Here is an 18,293-nt window from a genome sequence, read left to right on the forward strand (position 1 = left end):
AAACAATTTTAAAAAACTCAAAATCGACCCAAAAATATTTTTTGACAATGACAAATTTGGATTCCTAAATGGAATTACTTATTAACCAAGTGGTACAGCAAATGCCAAGTCTTTTGTCCCACCGCTGCACCACCAATGTAGGGAGCTGGCACTTTATATATCAAATAGAGATATATTGTGTAAGGTGTCCAGAGGATTCCTTATGAGTCTTTTCTTATTTATCCTTTCTCTCACCAATTCTTTTTTCAAAGCAGATTCTCAGTCTGACTTTTCACGGTCCCCACAGTTACCCTCACTTTAAATTATGTCCCCTACTCGCCTCATTCACTTTCCTTCTGAATTATTTCCCTCTCACGATTGTGCACTCACTACTCATGCCCTTACTCTTTTTTGTCCTTCCGCTACCATCAACCTGCCCAATGAATTGTAGGGTAGATAGATCGATAGATAGATAGATGACTAACTTCACATTTAGTTATATTTTCCATGCAGTGTAGTGGTTAGATCGACATAGTGGAGGCAACTTTACTATCAAGACATATTATGCAGGCAGTATGTATAGGACATGACCACCATGTAACATGTTCCATTCTCTATACACTCTCATTCCTCACCCATTCACAAAATCATAACAAAAAATCGAAATTCATACTATAAACACTAAGTCATAGTCAAGGCACACTGGCTGTGCAATAATTCTTATAACTATATTAGGAGTGGGGGATCCGTACCCTCACTCTGAAAACCACAGTAATTGTAAGATTTTGGAATGAGTTTTGCACAAAGTACATTTGAATTAATATGTTGTGTCGGAGTAAAATATGGATGTCACTAAACCTGTAAAGAAAAGCAAGTTGATAGAGATTAAGTGTTCCTGCTCCAATACGGGTAGATTTTTTTAAACCATATTTAACATTTCTAAGACCCACTAGAAGTAGAACTTAATGTTGCAGAAACATCCACCATTAGTGTCTATGTAGTCCAATACAGACAGAAAGAGTGTTAGCCCAGAAGTAAACTTTCATTACTGATCCAAATTGGTTAAGACAGTGTCTAGTGCAAAGGCCTTATTGTTTACTTACTAAATAGATCAAGTGATGAATTACATCAACCTACTAAATGACCAACAAAACCGCAATACATTTAGTCGTGTTCATAATATTGTCTCAATGCTGGTGTGTATCACAAGACTACACACTGAATAAGTGACTTCATTTACCTTATTTCCTTGGTGACTTTTAATAAGGAAGTCATTAATAAAGTAAATAAGCAATTACAATTTTTAGTTTGGTGGGTTTCTGGAAAATAACAGTGAGGATTACACTTCAACATTTAGTTTAAGGCTTAACTTATTTAATTCATTGACACAATTACTGCAGCACGATAAGTGCTAATACTGCGCCTCATTCTTTCATAGTTAAAGACCATCTAGAGTTGAGATGCTGAAATAAAGAAGAATTAGTAACACAGAGAACCATTCATCTAACATTGTGCATCGTCACAAGCTGGACTGACTTTACAGTGACAAATACGTTTTCTCAATAATTGGTGTGCATTTTCAGGTGAAAGTTTTACAGGTAGTTTTTCACATATATCGGTTTCTAATATACTCGCGATACATTAGGACATCCTCTTTTGCCATTGGCTGCATATGTCCATTGCCAGCCTGGATATGTGCAGTGAAAATCTCAATTGACTTTTTATCAACTTTAGGAGGCTGGACCTCATATATGCTGTCCTGAGAGAATGACGAGATATGCATTACATTTATCACATTCTCCAAGTTCACTGATCGTAGTTGCTGAATATTCTTCTCTTGTTTCTGTTGACTATGTCCAAGCTGAACAAACCTTGTATACACTTGAAGGTCATCTTCTGAAGGAGGGTCTGAGAGGTTAATGCCATAGATGTCCTTAATCGGCTGGAAAGAGTTTTCATTAGTTTTTGTACCATCACCAGTCTCAGTCATTTTTACTGGCGTTGAACGCTGTGAAACTGCCCCTTCATCTTCTTTATCTGTTCCAGAGTCATCCTCAGAACTGCTGGAAACAGCTTCCTCACTTGGTGGTGGAGGGGCACTGGCAGCTGTTTTACGTTGTAGCACGGTTTCATCCTTGTTAGTTTTGTTCCCCGGCACAGATTTTTCAGTCTCATCTGGCTTACGCACAGTAAAAGGACTTGGATCAATGCCAACATTTTTTGGTGTGAAGTCTCTTGCAGAATTTGTCATTGCTAAGCAAAAAGTGTCATCCAAGCTGCTAAGTTCATAAGGCCGGAAGAACTCATAATGGATATCTGTCTCTTCATCATACTTGTTAAACTTCTTTATTGTTAGCTTTCTTCTGTTTTCAGCACAAGGTACTTCATCGTATGGCAATGGCAAATGATCTAGTACCTCTGGTGTCCACCAAAACGTATAGCTTCTCTTTGTTTGTAAAAGCTTCATAGTATTTGTGTGGTGCAAATAAAAATCAGTAGGAAGTTCCCAGAGGTGAGGCTTTCCTTCAGCAGGCTGAAACACCTTTAGGAACAAATTTATTGAGTCTTGCCTGTCAGCATCCGAGAAGGCATTGCTGTAGTATCTAGAAAGAGTCTGCATAATATCCTTGGAATGCTGGGTCCATGGTGCAATCTTCCGGTATGTTTTTACTCGATGGACCAACTGGGAACCACCATACTGGAGGGAAAGAGTGTCGCCATGGTCTTCATACAGCTCTTCAAACAGCCTAACAGCATCCGTGTCAAACTGAAGATTTGGCTTATCAATTAGCCCCAATGAATACAGCTGATAGGCCAGTGCACATTTCCCTACCATAAACTGGGCAGTGTTTGTACGATCCAGACAGTCAACACAATTGGTTCGAAGAACACCTGTCTGTAAGTGACCAGTTGATAGAACTACTCCACCAAGTTGATTCCATTTCTCATCTGGTCGCAGTGTGCTACAGTAGAAATCTGGTCGGTTGACAAAAAAACCTGTTTTCTTGACAACACTATCAGCAATCACATTAAGTCGATCAAGAACATTACATAGTTTGCTTTTTGTAAATTTAGCCATGTCCCATGCAATATACTCAATGCAGTGCTCTGGGGGCAGAAATTGATTAAGATAAGTCACAGCGGAAACAAGTTCTTCACTAAGAATTCTTTCATGCTTTCTTTTCTCTCTCTCCTTGACGAGATTCAAAATAATAATAGGTGAACCAAACCTCTGTAACATTTGATCGAAATGTAATGCAGCTACATGTGCAAATGGATCAGCTTGATCCAATGTTATTGGTGGCTTTGGAATCATAGTTGAAATATCCTGAGACCAGTATAATGGCACTGACCCTCGAACTTGCACATAGGACGAATAGCTTCCAGCAGTAAAAGACATGACTGAGGCATCATAGACAATCTGTTCAGTCTCAACTTCATTGGCAACATCACCCTCACAATTGGCTCCTCTCTTAAGGAAACGTGTTCCAGCAAATCTACTGGATCTTCTAGCCATCAGAGTCACGTATACTGGATGACCATAGATTAACAGCTTTGACTGTCCGCAGAAGCCGTGAATGATGTACAATAACCAGTCGTAATGCACTGCATTTTTCACAATCTCCAGCAGCTCACCATTCCATACGTATTTCATATATGGCTCACTACGGATTCCGAACACCCCACTGCCACCCTGGCTAAGCCCTTCATCTTCAAATATATCAAAACTTTCCTGCCGACTTTGTGGAGTAGTTTCTTTTTTCAGTAGATCAATGGGCATCCTTAAGATAGATAGGTTGTACTGTAGAGAGTGGGTCAAATCATAGCTATAGCTAAAATAAAAGTTACTTGAGAGATCCACATTTTGAAACATTCTAACGTACCTAGCTTCATCAGGATGAGTAACTCTAACAGAATCGTTTGGAATGTAAATCATGGTTGTATCTTCGATTTTGTATACTGCATGTCCACCAATATCGGCCATTTTCCTTCTTTTCGTTATTAGGACTATATAATAACCTTCTAAAAAGTGAACAAATCCCACGACTCCAAAAGCGGAGACAGCTCGTGACAATCCGGAGGTCCCCTTTTGGCCCATTTTTGTTCTGTTGCCTAGGTCCAAACGTCCAAGAAGCTCCTTAACTTCTTGCTGTGTGTATACATGCTTATCATCAATGACAACCAAATCCTTGGGCTCGGTGCGATCAATTTTCAAAACACGGTACTTGGTCTCTGCATGATTGCTTCCAACCAGGAAATACCGAGCTCTGGTCTCATAGAGAACAAGTTTCTGTACCGAGCTGATAATGGGGGCAGCGGTCGGCATGTTACTCCTGTTTCATGGAATGCGGTCCTCACCTGTTGGTCAGACACCGCACGTCTCCTATGCTGCAAAGCACAGACCAGCTGCTTCGCTGCTTTGCTTCAATGCCAGTCAGGTGCTTGACATGATGGACACGGAAAACGGACTAAGTGGTTGAGCCTTTATTCGCACGTCTTAATTTAGTAGCCATCTTTTGGAAGTAAAGTAACAGTTGTAGACAACTGTCGTCAGCATAATCAGTGAGAATTGTGTATTCAATTCATTAACGACCGCATAATTTCTTCATAAGTATGCAGCATAGGTATAATAAAAAAGTTACAATTATTTTATTTCGAGACAGTAACTTTATCAGAATTTTGAAATTATTACATAACAATACCATGATATTATCACGAACAAAGAAAATTAGAATTTTGTTTCATAAAGGTCATAAAAACTAAAATGAAAAATACCCGGAGGCTGTCGTCAGGAAGAAGCACAGCTCACTTCCGCCTTTTCGTGAAAGAATAGACGTGTCATAGCCCACGCTATTAAGACGTTGTCAGCGTGAGGTCGTAAAAAAATACAGTTTGCGTTGTAAGGCTTTGTCTTGTCTGGGCGCTGTAGTGCTTTCATGTTACGACACCCTCGCACTCGCCGTAGCCAGGTCATTGATGGACTATATTTCCCAACGTTCCTCGCGCTTCAACCATTAATGCACCGCCCCTTCTGTCCCATAATCCTCCTCTCCTTCACCTCTTCACGCTTCCGCCAGTTCATTCGGAAGGTCGAGCCCGAGAGAAAGAGATAGTTTAACACCGGGCCTCAAAGATTATCACCGTTTGTTCCCGGCGTTATCATGTTGGGACAGAGCGTCCGCAGGTTTGCCACCTCTGTCATTCGCAGGTCCCACTATGAAGAGGGGCCCGGGAAGGTAACTAAATAGCGCGCGGACGTGGAATGGGGGTGAGGGTAGAAAGGCCGGCTTTTTTTTTTCTTTTTCTCCGCGTCGCCTCTGAACTTCCACGCGCGCTTAAATGTTCCCAAGGATATTTTCTCTTGAGCTGTATTAGGCGTGCCTGTCGTTGTTCGACACATTTACTATCTTTATTTTGTCTGCTTTTTATTTGTTATAAATAAAACGCTACGCCGTCTTGTTGCTTAGGCCCAGCGACTGCTGCCGAGCACGTGCACTTGATGAGAGCATATATAAGTATGAGGTCCTCTATGATCCTGTAAACGCTTTCTGATGCACCAGCTTCGCAGCTTCCCTGCTGTTGGCCTTAGTTGGTTTGCGTAACTTTCCTCGTATTATGGATAGGAATGTAGAACATTGGGGCGGTGGTGTACGTCTTTCATCCCATTTGTAATTAGTTTAACGCAATAAATGTTTGCATTCTTGGAAGTCTGCAATTGATAACTGCAGCGGGTTTCTAGATTTGTGGAGCACTGCCTGGAGAGTTGGGGGCAGTATTTTGAGTTTGACTCCAACCCAGACTAGGCTCAGAGCGAAACATTACTTGCACACAATCTATCTCTTCTATTTTTTACTCCTATATCGTTCTATCCTTAGTCCCCCCTCGACGGTCAATACAGAGGGCTTCAGATGGTTGAGCTTAAAAGAGCAGTTTGTAACATCAATTAAGCTTTTGTGTAATTATTGGCTTTTTTCTGCAACGACTTGTAACGATCACCTGGAACTCTTAATTGCAAAACGATTGTACCTATTTTGTAAAAAAATAATAAATACCTCAAAATTTAAAAAAAAAGAAATTTGTCAGGCAAGTTTAAGTGAGTGGTCTACCTGTGGGCAGAAGTGTTTTGAATTCAGGCTCAGACTTAACAAACATTTGCGATGTCCTTGTGTCGGGAGAGGATAACACACAAAGATTGAGTAATCTACCAAGCCTTGAAAGGGGCAATTTTTGCCACATTGGGCTTCTAATGAAATGTTGCACAAGTGCTTGTGTTGCATTTCATTTCGAGCTGGGAGGTGTTTCATGGGTAGAGCATGTGCGTTCCAGTGCATCCACCCATGCATTTTAACACAATTCCAGCTTTACAAAAGTTGGTAAACCTGAGATTGCATCAGATCGGTATGCCTCCCAGATGGTTGCGTATTTTCTTTGTGTGTGGTGCATTCTGCATCATGCATAGAAAGACAAAATGCCTCATTAGATCCGTTTTTGTGCAGGATTGTAAGCCTTCCGGCACAAAAACAATCATGTTTATAACTCTGGCACCCTTAAGCAAAGGTGCCTGCGTTGGTACTAGGTTGGTACTAGGGCAGCACAGTGCAGCAATGTATGGAGATAGCAACATGCTTCATATTTTTGTAAATATTAAGTGCTTTTGCTTCCCCCCCCCCCTTCCACGCAACGCAGCAAGTTCTCTCGCTGTGCTACATATAGTGGAATAGTATATGTGCCCCACAATCTAAATCTGTTTTTGTACTTAAGTATTTTACCCACTTATGGCTGAGGGTGCTGTGATGTGTTCCCACTTGTGATACATGAAATCCTATGTTTGGGTGACACGATTTTGAAAAGTAAAAACCATGACCTGCCATACATAAATAGAGCTAAAGAAAGAAAATTGGAAGAATATATGTAGATATTTTTGTAGGAATGGGGGTCACTAGTTGGCCATGCGTGGGTCAATGTCGGGGGTTAAGGCCACTTCCCCTCCAGAGAAGGGCGAGGTGACACTGCACGTACGCAATTCCGAGCCTCTTGCTCAAGAGGTCTATGTATGCGGCTTGCAACATAAGCGACCTTATCGACCCGTGCCCAGTCAGATGACAGGGGATGGATGTTATCCTCTAGGTCCAAGATGTCCGATAAATCAGTGACTGAGGTGGACGGACGTGAGGAGCCATCGGGACCCGACGTTCCCGGAAACCACATCTGAATCTCCTGAACCTTTAGGGGTAGCAGGAAGGATGGCAGGGGGCAAACCCCCATTCCCTGGTGGTAAAGCGTGTTGAGTCGCCATAAAGGCTTGGCGTAACCCATCTATGGCATCCAAATCCACCCTTGCCTCATGGGTACGTTTCGTAGGGGTGCCTGCTGGGTCAGCAGACACAGGAGCAGGGGCAGGCGGTACTGTCCCCCGAGGTGGACCCCACTTTTCAAATGCCTGGGAAATTTGGCGGTAAAGTCTTTTCTTGAAAGGAGTCATAGCTTCCTCCACTGCTCTATAGATGGAGGTATCTACCGCGTCATAAGTAGTCATCTCTGGCAGGTCCGCCACTCCGAGGCTCATTATCATACTCCATTTTTAGGTTTTGCCTAGCGAAAGCTGCGCTCTGCGCAGCTTTTCGCGCAGGCGAAATCCTGTTGAGAACTGTAGGGTGCTTTGGGTCGGCCCTCGTCATTGATTGGCTGGCTCCGTAAACGGAGCCTTGCCATTGGACGAGGGGCCTGTCCGTCAATGCCGGACCAGACACGGGGGCGTTCCTGACATTCTTTGCCTTTTGCCAACGTCACGCGACGCCGGGAACGCCCCCGAGTCTGTTCCGGCATTGCCGGCACCTCCCTTGCTCTACTGTCATCACCACAACACTGCGCCCATTTTATCCCAAGCTAAACACTCGGAGAGGCGCAGTGACCGGGTCTTTGAAGGCCGCTCTCCCAATGAAAACAAGTTTTCTCTCCGAGTCAGCACGAGCAGGAAGACGAGCAGCGCGCCTCCCAGCTGGCCTCTCGCATCAGCATCCAGAGCTGCCCTGCGCGGTGTGTAGCTTCAGTGGAGCTTCAGAGTGCAGAGTGGAGCTTCAGAGTGGAGCTTCAGAGTGGAGCTTCAGAGTGGAGCTTCAGAGTGGAGCTTCAGAGTGGAGCTTCAGAGTGGAGCTTCAGAGTGGAGCTTCAGAGTGGAGCTTCAGAGTGGAGCTTCAGAGTGCAGAGTGGAGCTTCAGAGTGGAGCTTCAGAGTGCAGAGTGGAGCTTCAGAGTGGAGCTTCAGAGTGGAGCTTCAGAGTGGAGCTTCAGAGTGGAGCTTCAGAGTGGAGCTTCAGAGTGGAGCTTCAGAGTGGAGCTTCAGAGTGGAGCTTCAGAGTGGAGCTTCAGAGTGGAGCTTCAGAGTGGAGCTTCAGAGTGGAGCTTCAGAGTGGAGCTTCAGAGTGGAGCTTCAGAGTGGAGCTTCAGAGTGGAGCTTCAGAGTGGAGCTTCAGAGTGCAGCTTCAGAGTGGAGCTAGAGCGCAGCTTTTCGCGCAGGCGAAATCCTGTTGAGAACTGTAGGGTGCTTTGGGTCGGCCCTCGTCATTGATTGGCTGGCTCCGTAAACGGAGCCTTGCCATTGTACGAGCTTCAGAGTGGAGCTTCAGAGTGGAGCTTCAGAGTGGAGCTTCAGAGTGGAGCTTCAGAGTGGAGCTTCAGAGTGGAGCTTCAGAGTGGAGCTTCAGAGTGGAGCTTCAGAGTGGAGCTTCAGAGTGGAGCTTCAGAGTGGAGCTTCAGAGTGGAGCTTCAGAGTGGAGCTTCAGAGTGGAGCTTCAGAGTGGAGCTTCAGAGTGGAGCTTCAGAGTGGAGCTTCAGAGTGGAGCTTCAGAGTGGAGCTTCAGAGTGGAGCTTCAGAGTGGAGCTTCAGAGTGGAGCTTCAGAGTGGAGCTTCAGAGTGGAGCTTCAGAGTGGAGCTTCAGAGTGGAGCTTCAGAGTGGAGCTTCAGAGTGGAGCTTCAGAGTGGAGCTTCAGAGTGGAGCTTCAGAGTGGAGCTTCAGAGTGGAGCTTCAGAGTGGAGCTTCAGAGTGGAGCTTCAGAGTGGAGCTTCAGAGTGGAGCTTCAGAGTGGAGCTTCAGAGTGGAGCTTCAGAGTGGAGCTTCAGAGTGGAGCTTCAGAGTGGAGCTTCAGAGTGGAGCTTCAGAGTGGAGCTTCAGAGTGGAGCTTCAGAGTGCAGAGTGGAGCTTCAGAGTGGAGCTTCAGAGTGCAGAGTGGAGCTTCAGAGTGGAGCTTCAGAGTGCAGAGTGGAGCTTCAGAGTGGAGCTTCAGAGTGGAGCTTCAGAGTGGAGCTTCAGAGTGGAGCTTCAGAGTGGAGCTTCAGAGTGGAGCTTCAGAGTGGAGCTTCAGAGTGCAGAGTGGAGCTTCAGAGTGGAGCTTCAGAGTGGAGCTTCAGAGTGGAGCTTCAGAGTGGAGCTTCAGAGTGGAGCTTCAGAGTGGAGCTTCAGAGTGGAGCTTCAGAGTGGAGCTTCAGAGTGGAGCTTCAGAGTGGAGCTTCAGAGTGGAGCTTCAGAGTGGAGCTTCAGAGTGGAGCTTCAGAGTGGAGCTTCAGAGTGGAGCTTCAGAGTGGAGCTTCAGAGTGGAGCTTCAGAGTGGAGCTTCAGAGTGGAGCTTCAGAGTGGAGCTTCAGAGTGGAGCTTCAGAGTGCAGATTCAGAGTGGAGCTTCAGAGTGCAGAGTGGAGCTTCAGAGTGGAGCTTCAGAGTGCAGAGTGGAGCTTCAGAGTGGAGCTTCAGAGTGCAGAGTGGAGCTTCAGAGTGGAGCTTCAGAGTGGAGCTTCAGAGTGGAGCTTCAGAGTGGAGCTTCAGAGTGGAGCTTCAGAGTGCAGAGTGGAGCTTCAGAGTGGAGCTTCAGAGTGGAGCTTCAGAGTGGAGCTTCAGAGTGGAGCTTCAGAGTGGAGCTTCAGAGTGGAGCTTCAGAGTGGAGCTTCAGAGTGGAGCTTCAGAGTGGAGCTTCAGAGTGGAGCTTCAGAGTGGAGCTTCAGAGTGGAGCTTCAGAGTGGAGCTTCAGAGTGCAGAGTGGAGCTTCAGAGTGCAGATTCAGAGTGGAGCATCAGAGTGCAGATTCAGAGTGGAGCTTCAGAGTGCAGAGTGGAGCTTCAGAGTGCAGATTCAGAGTGGAGCTTCAGAGTGCAGAGTGGAGCTTCAGAGTGCAGATTCAGAGTGGAGCTTCAGAGTGCAGAGTGGAGCTTCAGAGTGCAGAGTGGAGCTTCAGAGTGGAGCTTCAGAGTGGAGCTTCAGAGTGGAGCTTCAGAGTGGAGCATCAGAGTGGAGCATCAGAGTGGAGCATCAGAGTGGAGCATCAGAGTGGAGCTTCAGAGTGGAGCTTCAGAGTGGAGCTTCAGAGTGGAGCTTCAGAGTGGAGCTTCAGAGTGGAGCTTCAGAGTGGAGCTTCAGAGTGGAGCTTCAGAGTGGAGCTTCAGAGTGGAGCTTCAGAGTGGAGCTTCAGAGTGGAGCATCAGAGTGGAGCATCAGAGTGCAGAGTGGAGCTTCAGAGTGGAGCATCAGAGTGCAGAGTGGAGCTTCAGAGTGGAGCTTCAGAGTGGAGCTTCAGAGTGGAGCTTCAGAGTGGAGCATCAGAGTGCAGAGTGGAGCTTCAGAGTGGAGCTTCAGAGTGCAGAGTGGAGCTTCAGAGTGGAGCTTCAGAGTGCAGAGTGGAGCTTCAGAGTGGAGCTTCAGAGTGGAGCTTCAGAGTGGAGCTTCAGAGTGGAGCTTCAGAGTGGAGCTTCAGAGTGGAGCTTCAGAGTGGAGCTTCAGAGTGGAGCTTCAGAGTGGAGCTTCAGAGTGGAGCTTCAGAGTGGAGCTTCAGAGTGGAGCTTCAGAGTGGAGCTTCAGAGTGGAGCTTCAGAGTGCAGAGTGGAGCTTCAGAGTGCAGAGTGGAGCTTCAGAGTGGAGCTTCAGAGTGGAGCTTCAGAGTGGAGCTTCAGAGTGGAGCTTCAGAGTGGAGCTTCAGAGTGGAGCTTCAGAGTGGAGCTTCAGAGTGCAGAGTGGAGCTTCAGAGTGCAGATTCAGAGTGGAGCTTCAGAGTGCAGAGTGGAGCTTCAGAGTGGAGCTTCAGAGTGCAGAGTGGAGCTTCAGAGTGGAGCTTCAGAGTGGAGCTTCAGAGTGGAGCTTCAGAGTGGAGCTTCAGAGTGGAGCTTCAGAGTGGAGCTTCAGAGTGGAGCTTCAGAGTGGAGCTTCAGAGTGGAGCTTCAGAGTGGAGCTTCAGAGTGGAGCTTCAGAGTGGAGCTTCAGAGTGGAGCTTCAGAGTGGAGCTTCAGAGTGGAGCTTCAGAGTGGAGCTTCAGAGTGGAGCTTCAGAGTGGAGCTTCAGAGTGGAGCTTCAGAGTGGAGCTTCAGAGTGGAGCTTCAGAGTGGCCTGAGTATACTATTCAGAGTGGAGCTTCAGAGTGCAGAGTGGAGCTTCAGAGTGCAGATTCAGAGTGGAGCTTCAGAGTGCAGAGTGGAGCTTCAGAGTGGAGCTTCAGAGTGCAGAGTGGAGCTTCAGAGTGGAGCTTCAGAGTGCAGAGTGGAGCTTCAGAGTGGAGCTTCAGAGTGCAGAGTGCTTCAGAGTGCAGAGTGGAGCTTCAGAGTGGAGCTTCAGAGTGCAGAGTGGAGCTTCAGAGTGGAGCTTCAGAGTGGAGCTTCAGAGTGCAGAGTGGAGCTTCAGAGTGGAGCTTCAGAGTGGAGCTTCAGAGTGGAGCTTCAGAGTGGAGCTTCAGAGTGGAGCTTCAGAGTGGAGCTTCAGAGTGGAGCTTCAGAGTGGAGCTTCAGAGTGGAGCTTCAGAGTGGAGCTTCAGAGTGGAGCTTCAGAGTGGAGCTTCAGAGTGGAGCTTCAGAGTGGAGCTTCAGAGTGCAGAGTGGAGCTTCAGAGTGGAGCTTCAGAGTGGAGCTTCAGAGTGGAGCTTCAGAGTGGAGCTTCAGAGTGGAGCTTCAGAGTGGAGCTTCAGAGTGGAGCTTCAGAGTGGAGCTTCAGAGTGGAGCTTCAGAGTGGAGCTTCAGAGTGGAGCTTCAGAGTGGAGCTTCAGAGTGGAGCTTCAGAGTGGAGCTTCAGAGTGGAGCTTCAGAGTGGAGCTTCAGAGTGGAGCTTCAGAGTGGAGCTTCAGAGTGGAGCTTCAGAGTGGAGCTTCAGAGTGGAGCTTCAGAGTGGAGCTTCAGAGTGGAGCTTCAGAGTGGAGCTTCAGAGTGGAGCTTCAGAGTGGAGCTTCAGAGTGGAGCTTCAGAGTGGAGCTTCAGAGTGGAGCTTCAGAGTGGAGCTTCAGAGTGGAGCTTCAGAGTGGAGCTTCAGAGTGGAGCTTCAGAGTGGAGCTTCAGAGTGGAGCTTCAGAGTGGAGCTTCAGAGTGGAGCTTCAGAGTGGAGCTTCAGAGTGGAGCTTCAGAGTGGAGCTTCAGAGTGGAGCTTCAGAGTGGAGCTTCAGAGTGGAGCTTCAGAGTGGAGCTTCAGAGTGGAGCTTCAGAGTGGAGCTTCAGAGTGGAGCTTCAGAGTGGAGCTTCAGAGTGGAGCTTCAGAGTGGAGCTTCAGAGTGCAGAGTGGAGCTTCAGAGTGCAGAGTGGAGCTTCAGAGTGCAGAGTGGAGCTTCAGAGTGCAGAGTGGAGCTTCAGAGTGCAGAGTGGAGCTTCAGAGTGGAGCTTCAGAGTGGAGCTTCAGAGTGGAGCTTCAGAGTGGAGCTTCAGAGTGGAGCTTCAGAGTGGAGCTTCAGAGTGGAGCTTCAGAGTGGAGCTTCAGAGTGGAGCTTCAGAGTGGAGCTGCAGATTCAGAGTGGAGCTGCAGAGTGCAGATTCAGAGTGCAGAGTGCAGATTCAGAGTGCAGAGTGGAGCTTCAGAGTGCAGATTCAGAGTGGAGCATCAGAGTGCAGATTCAGAGTGGAGCATCAGAGTGCAGATTCAGAGTGGAGCTTCAGAGTGCAGATTCAGAGTGGAGCTTCAGAGTGCAGAGTGGAGCTTCAGAGTGGAGCTTCAGAGTGGAGCTTCAGAGTGCAGAGTGGAGCTTCAGAGTGCAGAGTGGAGCTTCAGAGTGGAGCTTCAGAGTGGAGCTTCAGAGTGGAGCTTCAGAGTGGAGCATCAGAGTGGAGCTTCAGAGTGCAGAGTGGAGCTTCAGAGTGCAGAGTGGAGCTTCAGAGTGCAGCTTCAGAGTGCAGAGTGCAGCTTCAGAGTGCAGAGTGGAGCTTCAGAGTGCAGAGTGGAGCTTCAGAGTGCAGAGTGGAGCTTCAGAGTGCAGAGTGGAGCTTCAGAGTGCAGAGTGGAGCTTCAGAGTGCAGCTTCAGAGTGGAGCTTCAGAGTGGAGCTTCAGAGTGGAGCTTCAGAGTGCAGCTTCAGAGTGGAGCTTCAGAGTGCAGCTTCAGAGTGCAGAGTGGAGCTTCAGAGTGCAGAGTGGAGCTTCAGAGTGCAGAGTGGAGCTTCAGAGTGCAGAGTGGAGCTTCAGAGTGCAGAGTGGAGCTTCAGAGTGCAGAGTGGAGCTTCAGAGTGCAGAGTGGAGCTTCAGAGTGGAGCTTCAGAGTGTCAAGAGCAATGCCAATAGCTCTAACTTTAACAAAGGCAAAACCATTGCATTGTAAATGCTTGTAAAAATAAGTAACCGCAAATTAGGTAAACCCAAAGGACAGGGAATCCAGTTTGTAAAAGTCTGGGTGTCAGACTACAAGCCCCTCTACAAAGTGGCCCTTTATGGGGGACTGGGTGTCAGTCCAAATCGGTTTCTTTGCGAGCACCTCGCTGTTTTAATAATGGGTCTCAATCCTGGAACACCACCTGGAGCAGCACAGATTAAATCGCAGTTATCAGAAAGCTGGGGGGAAATAACGAGTCCCAGACAAAGTGCCAACAATAGCCTGTACCTGATCTCAAAGAGGCATCAGAATGTCCGATACAGACAATTGCAAACACCGTGAATAACTTGACTCGTGTTAGCTAAGAGTAGCAGCTAAGCGAAATCACTGGCAGATAGGCAGCGGAAAGCGCACGAACGAAGAAATTCCTCCTGAGAGGAATTCAAAGTGAGCACCTCTCACCCTCTAGGGACTGGAGGCCAACTGCGCTCCAGGACCGGGACACGTAAGAGCGAGTGAACCGCTCTCGTGTCCTGAACCGCCGCTGTGTTTCACTGCCAATATTACGGACAATAAGCAAGTACACAGCAAAACCGTGACGCGATCTGAAAACACAAGTACAAAGCAACTTTACCACACAAAGGTCAAATCTTAACAATTGAAACTCAAAGAATCAAGAGTCGCGTCGCGCTCAATAAGGGGTGACTACTCTAATAACAAACAATTTAAATATATATAACCTCAACTTAGTCAAATGGAAGAGAAAAACACAGGGATGCTTATCTTGGCTGCGCAGCAGCGAAGAAAGAGGACAAGGAGAAAGGACTATATGGGACTATCTAGATGCTGATTGGTTAACAATGATCTCATTGGTTGTTTGAACTACGTTTTTCCCCAGTTGTACTATGGTAAAAGTAGCTTTTGTTGATATTTTACATGGTTGCTGTTGAAAATAAAGTGAAGAAAGAAGGCATCATCTTCGCCTCCAGTCCTGACATAGAATTTCTTGCAGCATGTGATAATTCAATTTTAACACAGCAAATTTTACCTGGCTTGTTTCGTAGCTCCTTGGTCTCTGCTCCGAACCAATTTGAGCAGCGGCCGGTCTTTGTTCGGGGGTTCCAGAAACAGTTGATTTGAAGTGGTGTATTGTGTTGGGAGTTCGCTATCCCACCAGGAGCTCATTTCTATAAGAGGTGGGGAAATCAGTCAAGTGAAGGTGTGATATATAGATATAAATAGAGCTATGTATAGATATATCCTATATCAGCTGCTCCAATTTAGATCAGCTGCCTATCTTCCGGTTTCTTCTGTTGTCTCAGCGCCAGGATGCCCGCAGGGTTACAGTGTAAAAATAAAATAAATATCGATATATCTATAGCCAATTAATTTTCTTCCTTTAGTCCTTTTTCTGTATGGCTTGTCCTAGTTTTTGCTTTTCAAAATCGCATCACGCAAACATAAGATTTCCTGTAACACTGGTGGGAATAAATCTAGGCACCATATGAATATATAATATTACACAGTGTGCAGCACTGACCTTCAAACACAACTAGTTGAGTAGAACATCATTTATAGAGGCAAAATCTGATACTTTTTCAGATGTACATGAATGGAAAGATTTCAGCTCTTTTCAGCTAGAGATGAAGCTTGCTGATATGTATGATTGTGAATTTGTTTATTCCGTATAAGGGTGTCTAGCACCATTAATACTCTAGTCTAAAAAATTAGTAGCGGATGAATGTCGAGACTTCTTTTCTGTCCCCAAGACACCTTCTCCTATAAATAGGAAGCTTGAACTGAGGCACAAACTGATCTCCACCCGTGGAAGCAAAAGCATCTTAAACATTTTAGTGCTGCTATGCACGAACCCTAACCTTATTCCCATAGTCATAGACTTACATCCCTGTGCGAAATGTTGAAGTTGATGAATGTCTTCTAGATAACCCACCCACACCAGAAATAATGCATTTTGTCTTTGCATTCATCTTCTGCATGCTGTATGTACTTAATGAGCTTGCAACCTGCATATCGGTAAACCCCACATTTGCACACAACACCTTAACATGGTAACTATGTTATTTTCAACAACGGGACTTATCATGCATGCATTCTCCATAAAATACGTGTTCATTTCTTATAGGCTGCGATTTGGTTAGCTTGTAAAGGGTTTCCAATTTCAAAGCAGTACTGGCATTGGTTTAAATTCAGATTTTTTTTAGCTTATCAGAAGAAATATGGTTAAACTGCCTAGAATAAATGTAATACTAAAGCTTTGCCCAATGTGGTGGGTACAGTGGTTAGGATTACTTTGGAAAATTGACCATAGATCTTTTATATTTGCGTATCTCCCAAGAATTTGTACTTAGCTGTATAATCTTGGAAATGGGCGGGGCTTAGCTGTATAATCTTGGAAATGGGCGGGGGCAAAGTCATTTTGATGGTTTAAAATTGTTCTACGTTCATTCCCCCCTCCCCTAAAAGACAAAACATGTTGATGCCTTTAATAGCATTTCCTAATAATGTAATACAATTTTTGTTTTATTTACAGAACATTCCATTTTCTGTGGAAAACAAATGGAGACTTCTAGCAATGATGACCGTTTTCTTTGGAAGTGGCTTTGTCTTTCCTTTTGTAATTGTCCGGCACCAATTGCTGAAGAAGTGAAGAGGCAAGTAAGATCCTCTTTAATGCCCTGCAGACTTGTATATTTCTTGAATCATGTCTTGAAAGTAAAGCATGAACGCTTTTTTGTTCAGTCTACACTATTGTAATAAACCTTTAAGAAATTCAGCATTTATTTCAGATTACAAGAGGAGTGTAAACTGTTAAGTGACTGGCTTTTTTCATGTAAGCCACTACTAAGAGGCTACATGTACAGTGTAGGGTGGGTGGAGGTCAGTAATATCCCCATTTCATTACGTTCTGTGCGGAACATATGGATGGGTATTTGACTAAAGGCTCTTGCAGGAAACGTTCTATATAATTTCCTTGATTCAATTACAAAGGTGATTAAAGCGTCCGACTTACTCCGAAGAGGCAATACTAGTGGAGGACGTTTAGGTGAACTGTATTAGCCATAAAGGGGGGTAGGGGGATATTTATGACATGGTGGTGGGTTCTCCTTTGGAGTTTGTGTATTAGAATTTGTTTCTCTGTTGGAGATCTACCCAGTTTGTGGGTAACTTTTTGATGCTTGTCTGGTGTACGACTTTATTATACCAATTATTTGTTCAGTTTCTGTGGTAGAATTTGAAGACCAATTTGCTTGCTGTTTTGAGAAACATTTTTTTACACATTGTTCGAGATAATTGGTTAGTCAGCGGTTATACCGGAACCCACCCACTGTTGAGAAAGCAGTTTATCGCAAAATCATATGCTTGCTTTTCTTCTTTATCTTGAGTGTGGAGTTATGTTCTGATAATGAAGGGCTGGTGCAGATGATGTGAACATAACAGTATGAAAAACCATGATACTGTAAACGCTTTCTGATGTACCATGTCCCGATACAGTGTCAATACATTCAATTTTGTTCCCAAATCCTTTCCATCTCACATTTAACTTCCACGAGGAGGCCGGTCGAAGGAAAAACCAGTCGGCTTGTTATATTTTTCCTGTAACATTTAACTTTCTCAGGTTAGGTTCTTTTAAGCTCATGCATGTTGGCCAAAGTGGCTTGATATCTTTCTACTTAAAGCCTCTTTGTTATGAATATGTAATGCCCACAGATATCCTGCTTTGCAGCCGCAGTTCCCCTTTCCAGCAAAGATTTAAAATATTTCCGTTCCTTCGCCGCCCCGCCCCCCCCTCGCCATGCAAACGTAAAGTCTTTGTACATTTCTTTGCATTGCCCATTTGTAGTTAAACCTAAATGATACTTTTTTTAATAACTTATTTTGTTTTCCTTCAGATTTCTGGCGTGGAGTATTGCAGAGAAGTATCGTGTAAGGCGGAATGGATCTCACTGAAACTATTCCCACTATTATTGTAAATAAACCTAATATATAACACTTGTCTGGCGTTTTACTTTGTTTTAAAGTACTCATAAGCATTTCAACAATACCGGTCTGCAGAATGTGTTCAGTAGTACACTATGCTGCTTTTGCTTGTAGGCGTGTTGATATGCTCACAAAAATTTTAAGGGATTAAAAAGTAGGGCATGCAGATTGACCCGACAAGTTTAGCTGTTGCCCTAGAAGTTAGGCGGAACGTTTCTGAGGACACTAATTCACATAAATGCACCCAAGTCTGAATTTCTGTTCTTAATCAGATATTAGGGTGCTTTGGAGCACAATTTGTGTAGCCTGATGAACACTGCATTTTGAGGCCTTATATCAAGCATACTATGGCAAGTACATCTTGCTACTCTGAACCAGAATAGGCACATGGTGATTCTGGGTGTTCCCTTTCATGGTAACAACCTAGCCTTTCTTGCTATTTTGATATTGCAGTAAAGGCCATGGCAAGTAAGTACTTTCATCTCAAGTGGCAGATGAGCCCGATATAAGACTTCATTTCAGGATGAGGCCTATTCAAGTCTTTTAATCCGCATAATGTAGTCCTATGAGGTTCTCTATTTGACTTCTAACAAAGTTGGTAACACTTAATCCGCAAAATCAGAATAAAGATGGTATCATCGTTGTTAATGTAGTAATCCGGAATCACAAAGACTTTTGATAATTTTTATTTACAACAGAAAATTACATCATGGATTCTCCAGCACATTTGAGGTGTATCTAATTTATCATTGATATATATAGCTATTATGAGGCACAGTT

At 45.2% G+C, this 18,293-nt stretch overlaps 2 protein-coding genes and 2 non-coding genes across 5 annotated transcripts; 3 read left to right on the plus strand and 1 right to left on the minus strand.

Moving 5' to 3' along the window:
* Positions 1–1,257: 1,257 nt before the first annotated feature.
* Positions 1,258–4,423, minus strand: FIG4 (FIG4 phosphoinositide 5-phosphatase). The gene has a single exon (XM_078675332.1). It carries the CDS (start codon positions 4,304–4,306, stop codon positions 1,586–1,588), a length of 2,721 nt encoding a protein of 906 aa, XP_078531458.1. The 5' UTR covers positions 4,307–4,423; the 3' UTR covers positions 1,258–1,585.
* A 606-nt stretch (positions 4,424–5,029) lies between these two features.
* Positions 5,030–17,525, plus strand: COX7C (cytochrome c oxidase subunit 7C). Of its 2 annotated transcripts, none has more exons than XM_078677338.1 (3): positions 5,030–5,216; positions 16,066–16,190; positions 17,426–17,525. In XM_078677338.1, exons 1-2 carry the CDS (start codon positions 5,142–5,144, stop codon positions 16,180–16,182), a joined length of 192 nt encoding a protein of 63 aa, XP_078533464.1. In that variant the 5' UTR covers positions 5,030–5,141; the 3' UTR covers positions 16,183–16,190; positions 17,426–17,525. The 2 variants fall into 2 exon arrangements, with proteins under 2 accessions (XP_078533464.1, XP_078533463.1); XM_078677337.1 differs by having other exon boundaries at positions 5,037–5,216; positions 16,066–16,186.
* Positions 5,471–5,536, plus strand: LOC144820589 (small nucleolar RNA Z39). Its single transcript, XR_013607871.1, has one exon. It is a non-coding gene; the product is annotated as a small nucleolar RNA Z39 (small nucleolar RNA).
* LOC144820588 (small nucleolar RNA Z39) lies at positions 16,950–17,011 on the plus strand. Its single transcript, XR_013607870.1, has one exon. It is a non-coding gene; the product is annotated as a small nucleolar RNA Z39 (small nucleolar RNA).
* Positions 17,526–18,293: the final 768 nt, after the last annotated feature.

This window comes from Lissotriton helveticus, chromosome 2_1, assembly GCF_964261635.1.
Source record: "Lissotriton helveticus chromosome 2_1, aLisHel1.1, whole genome shotgun sequence".
Lineage (NCBI taxonomy): Eukaryota > Metazoa > Chordata > Amphibia > Caudata > Salamandridae > Lissotriton > Lissotriton helveticus.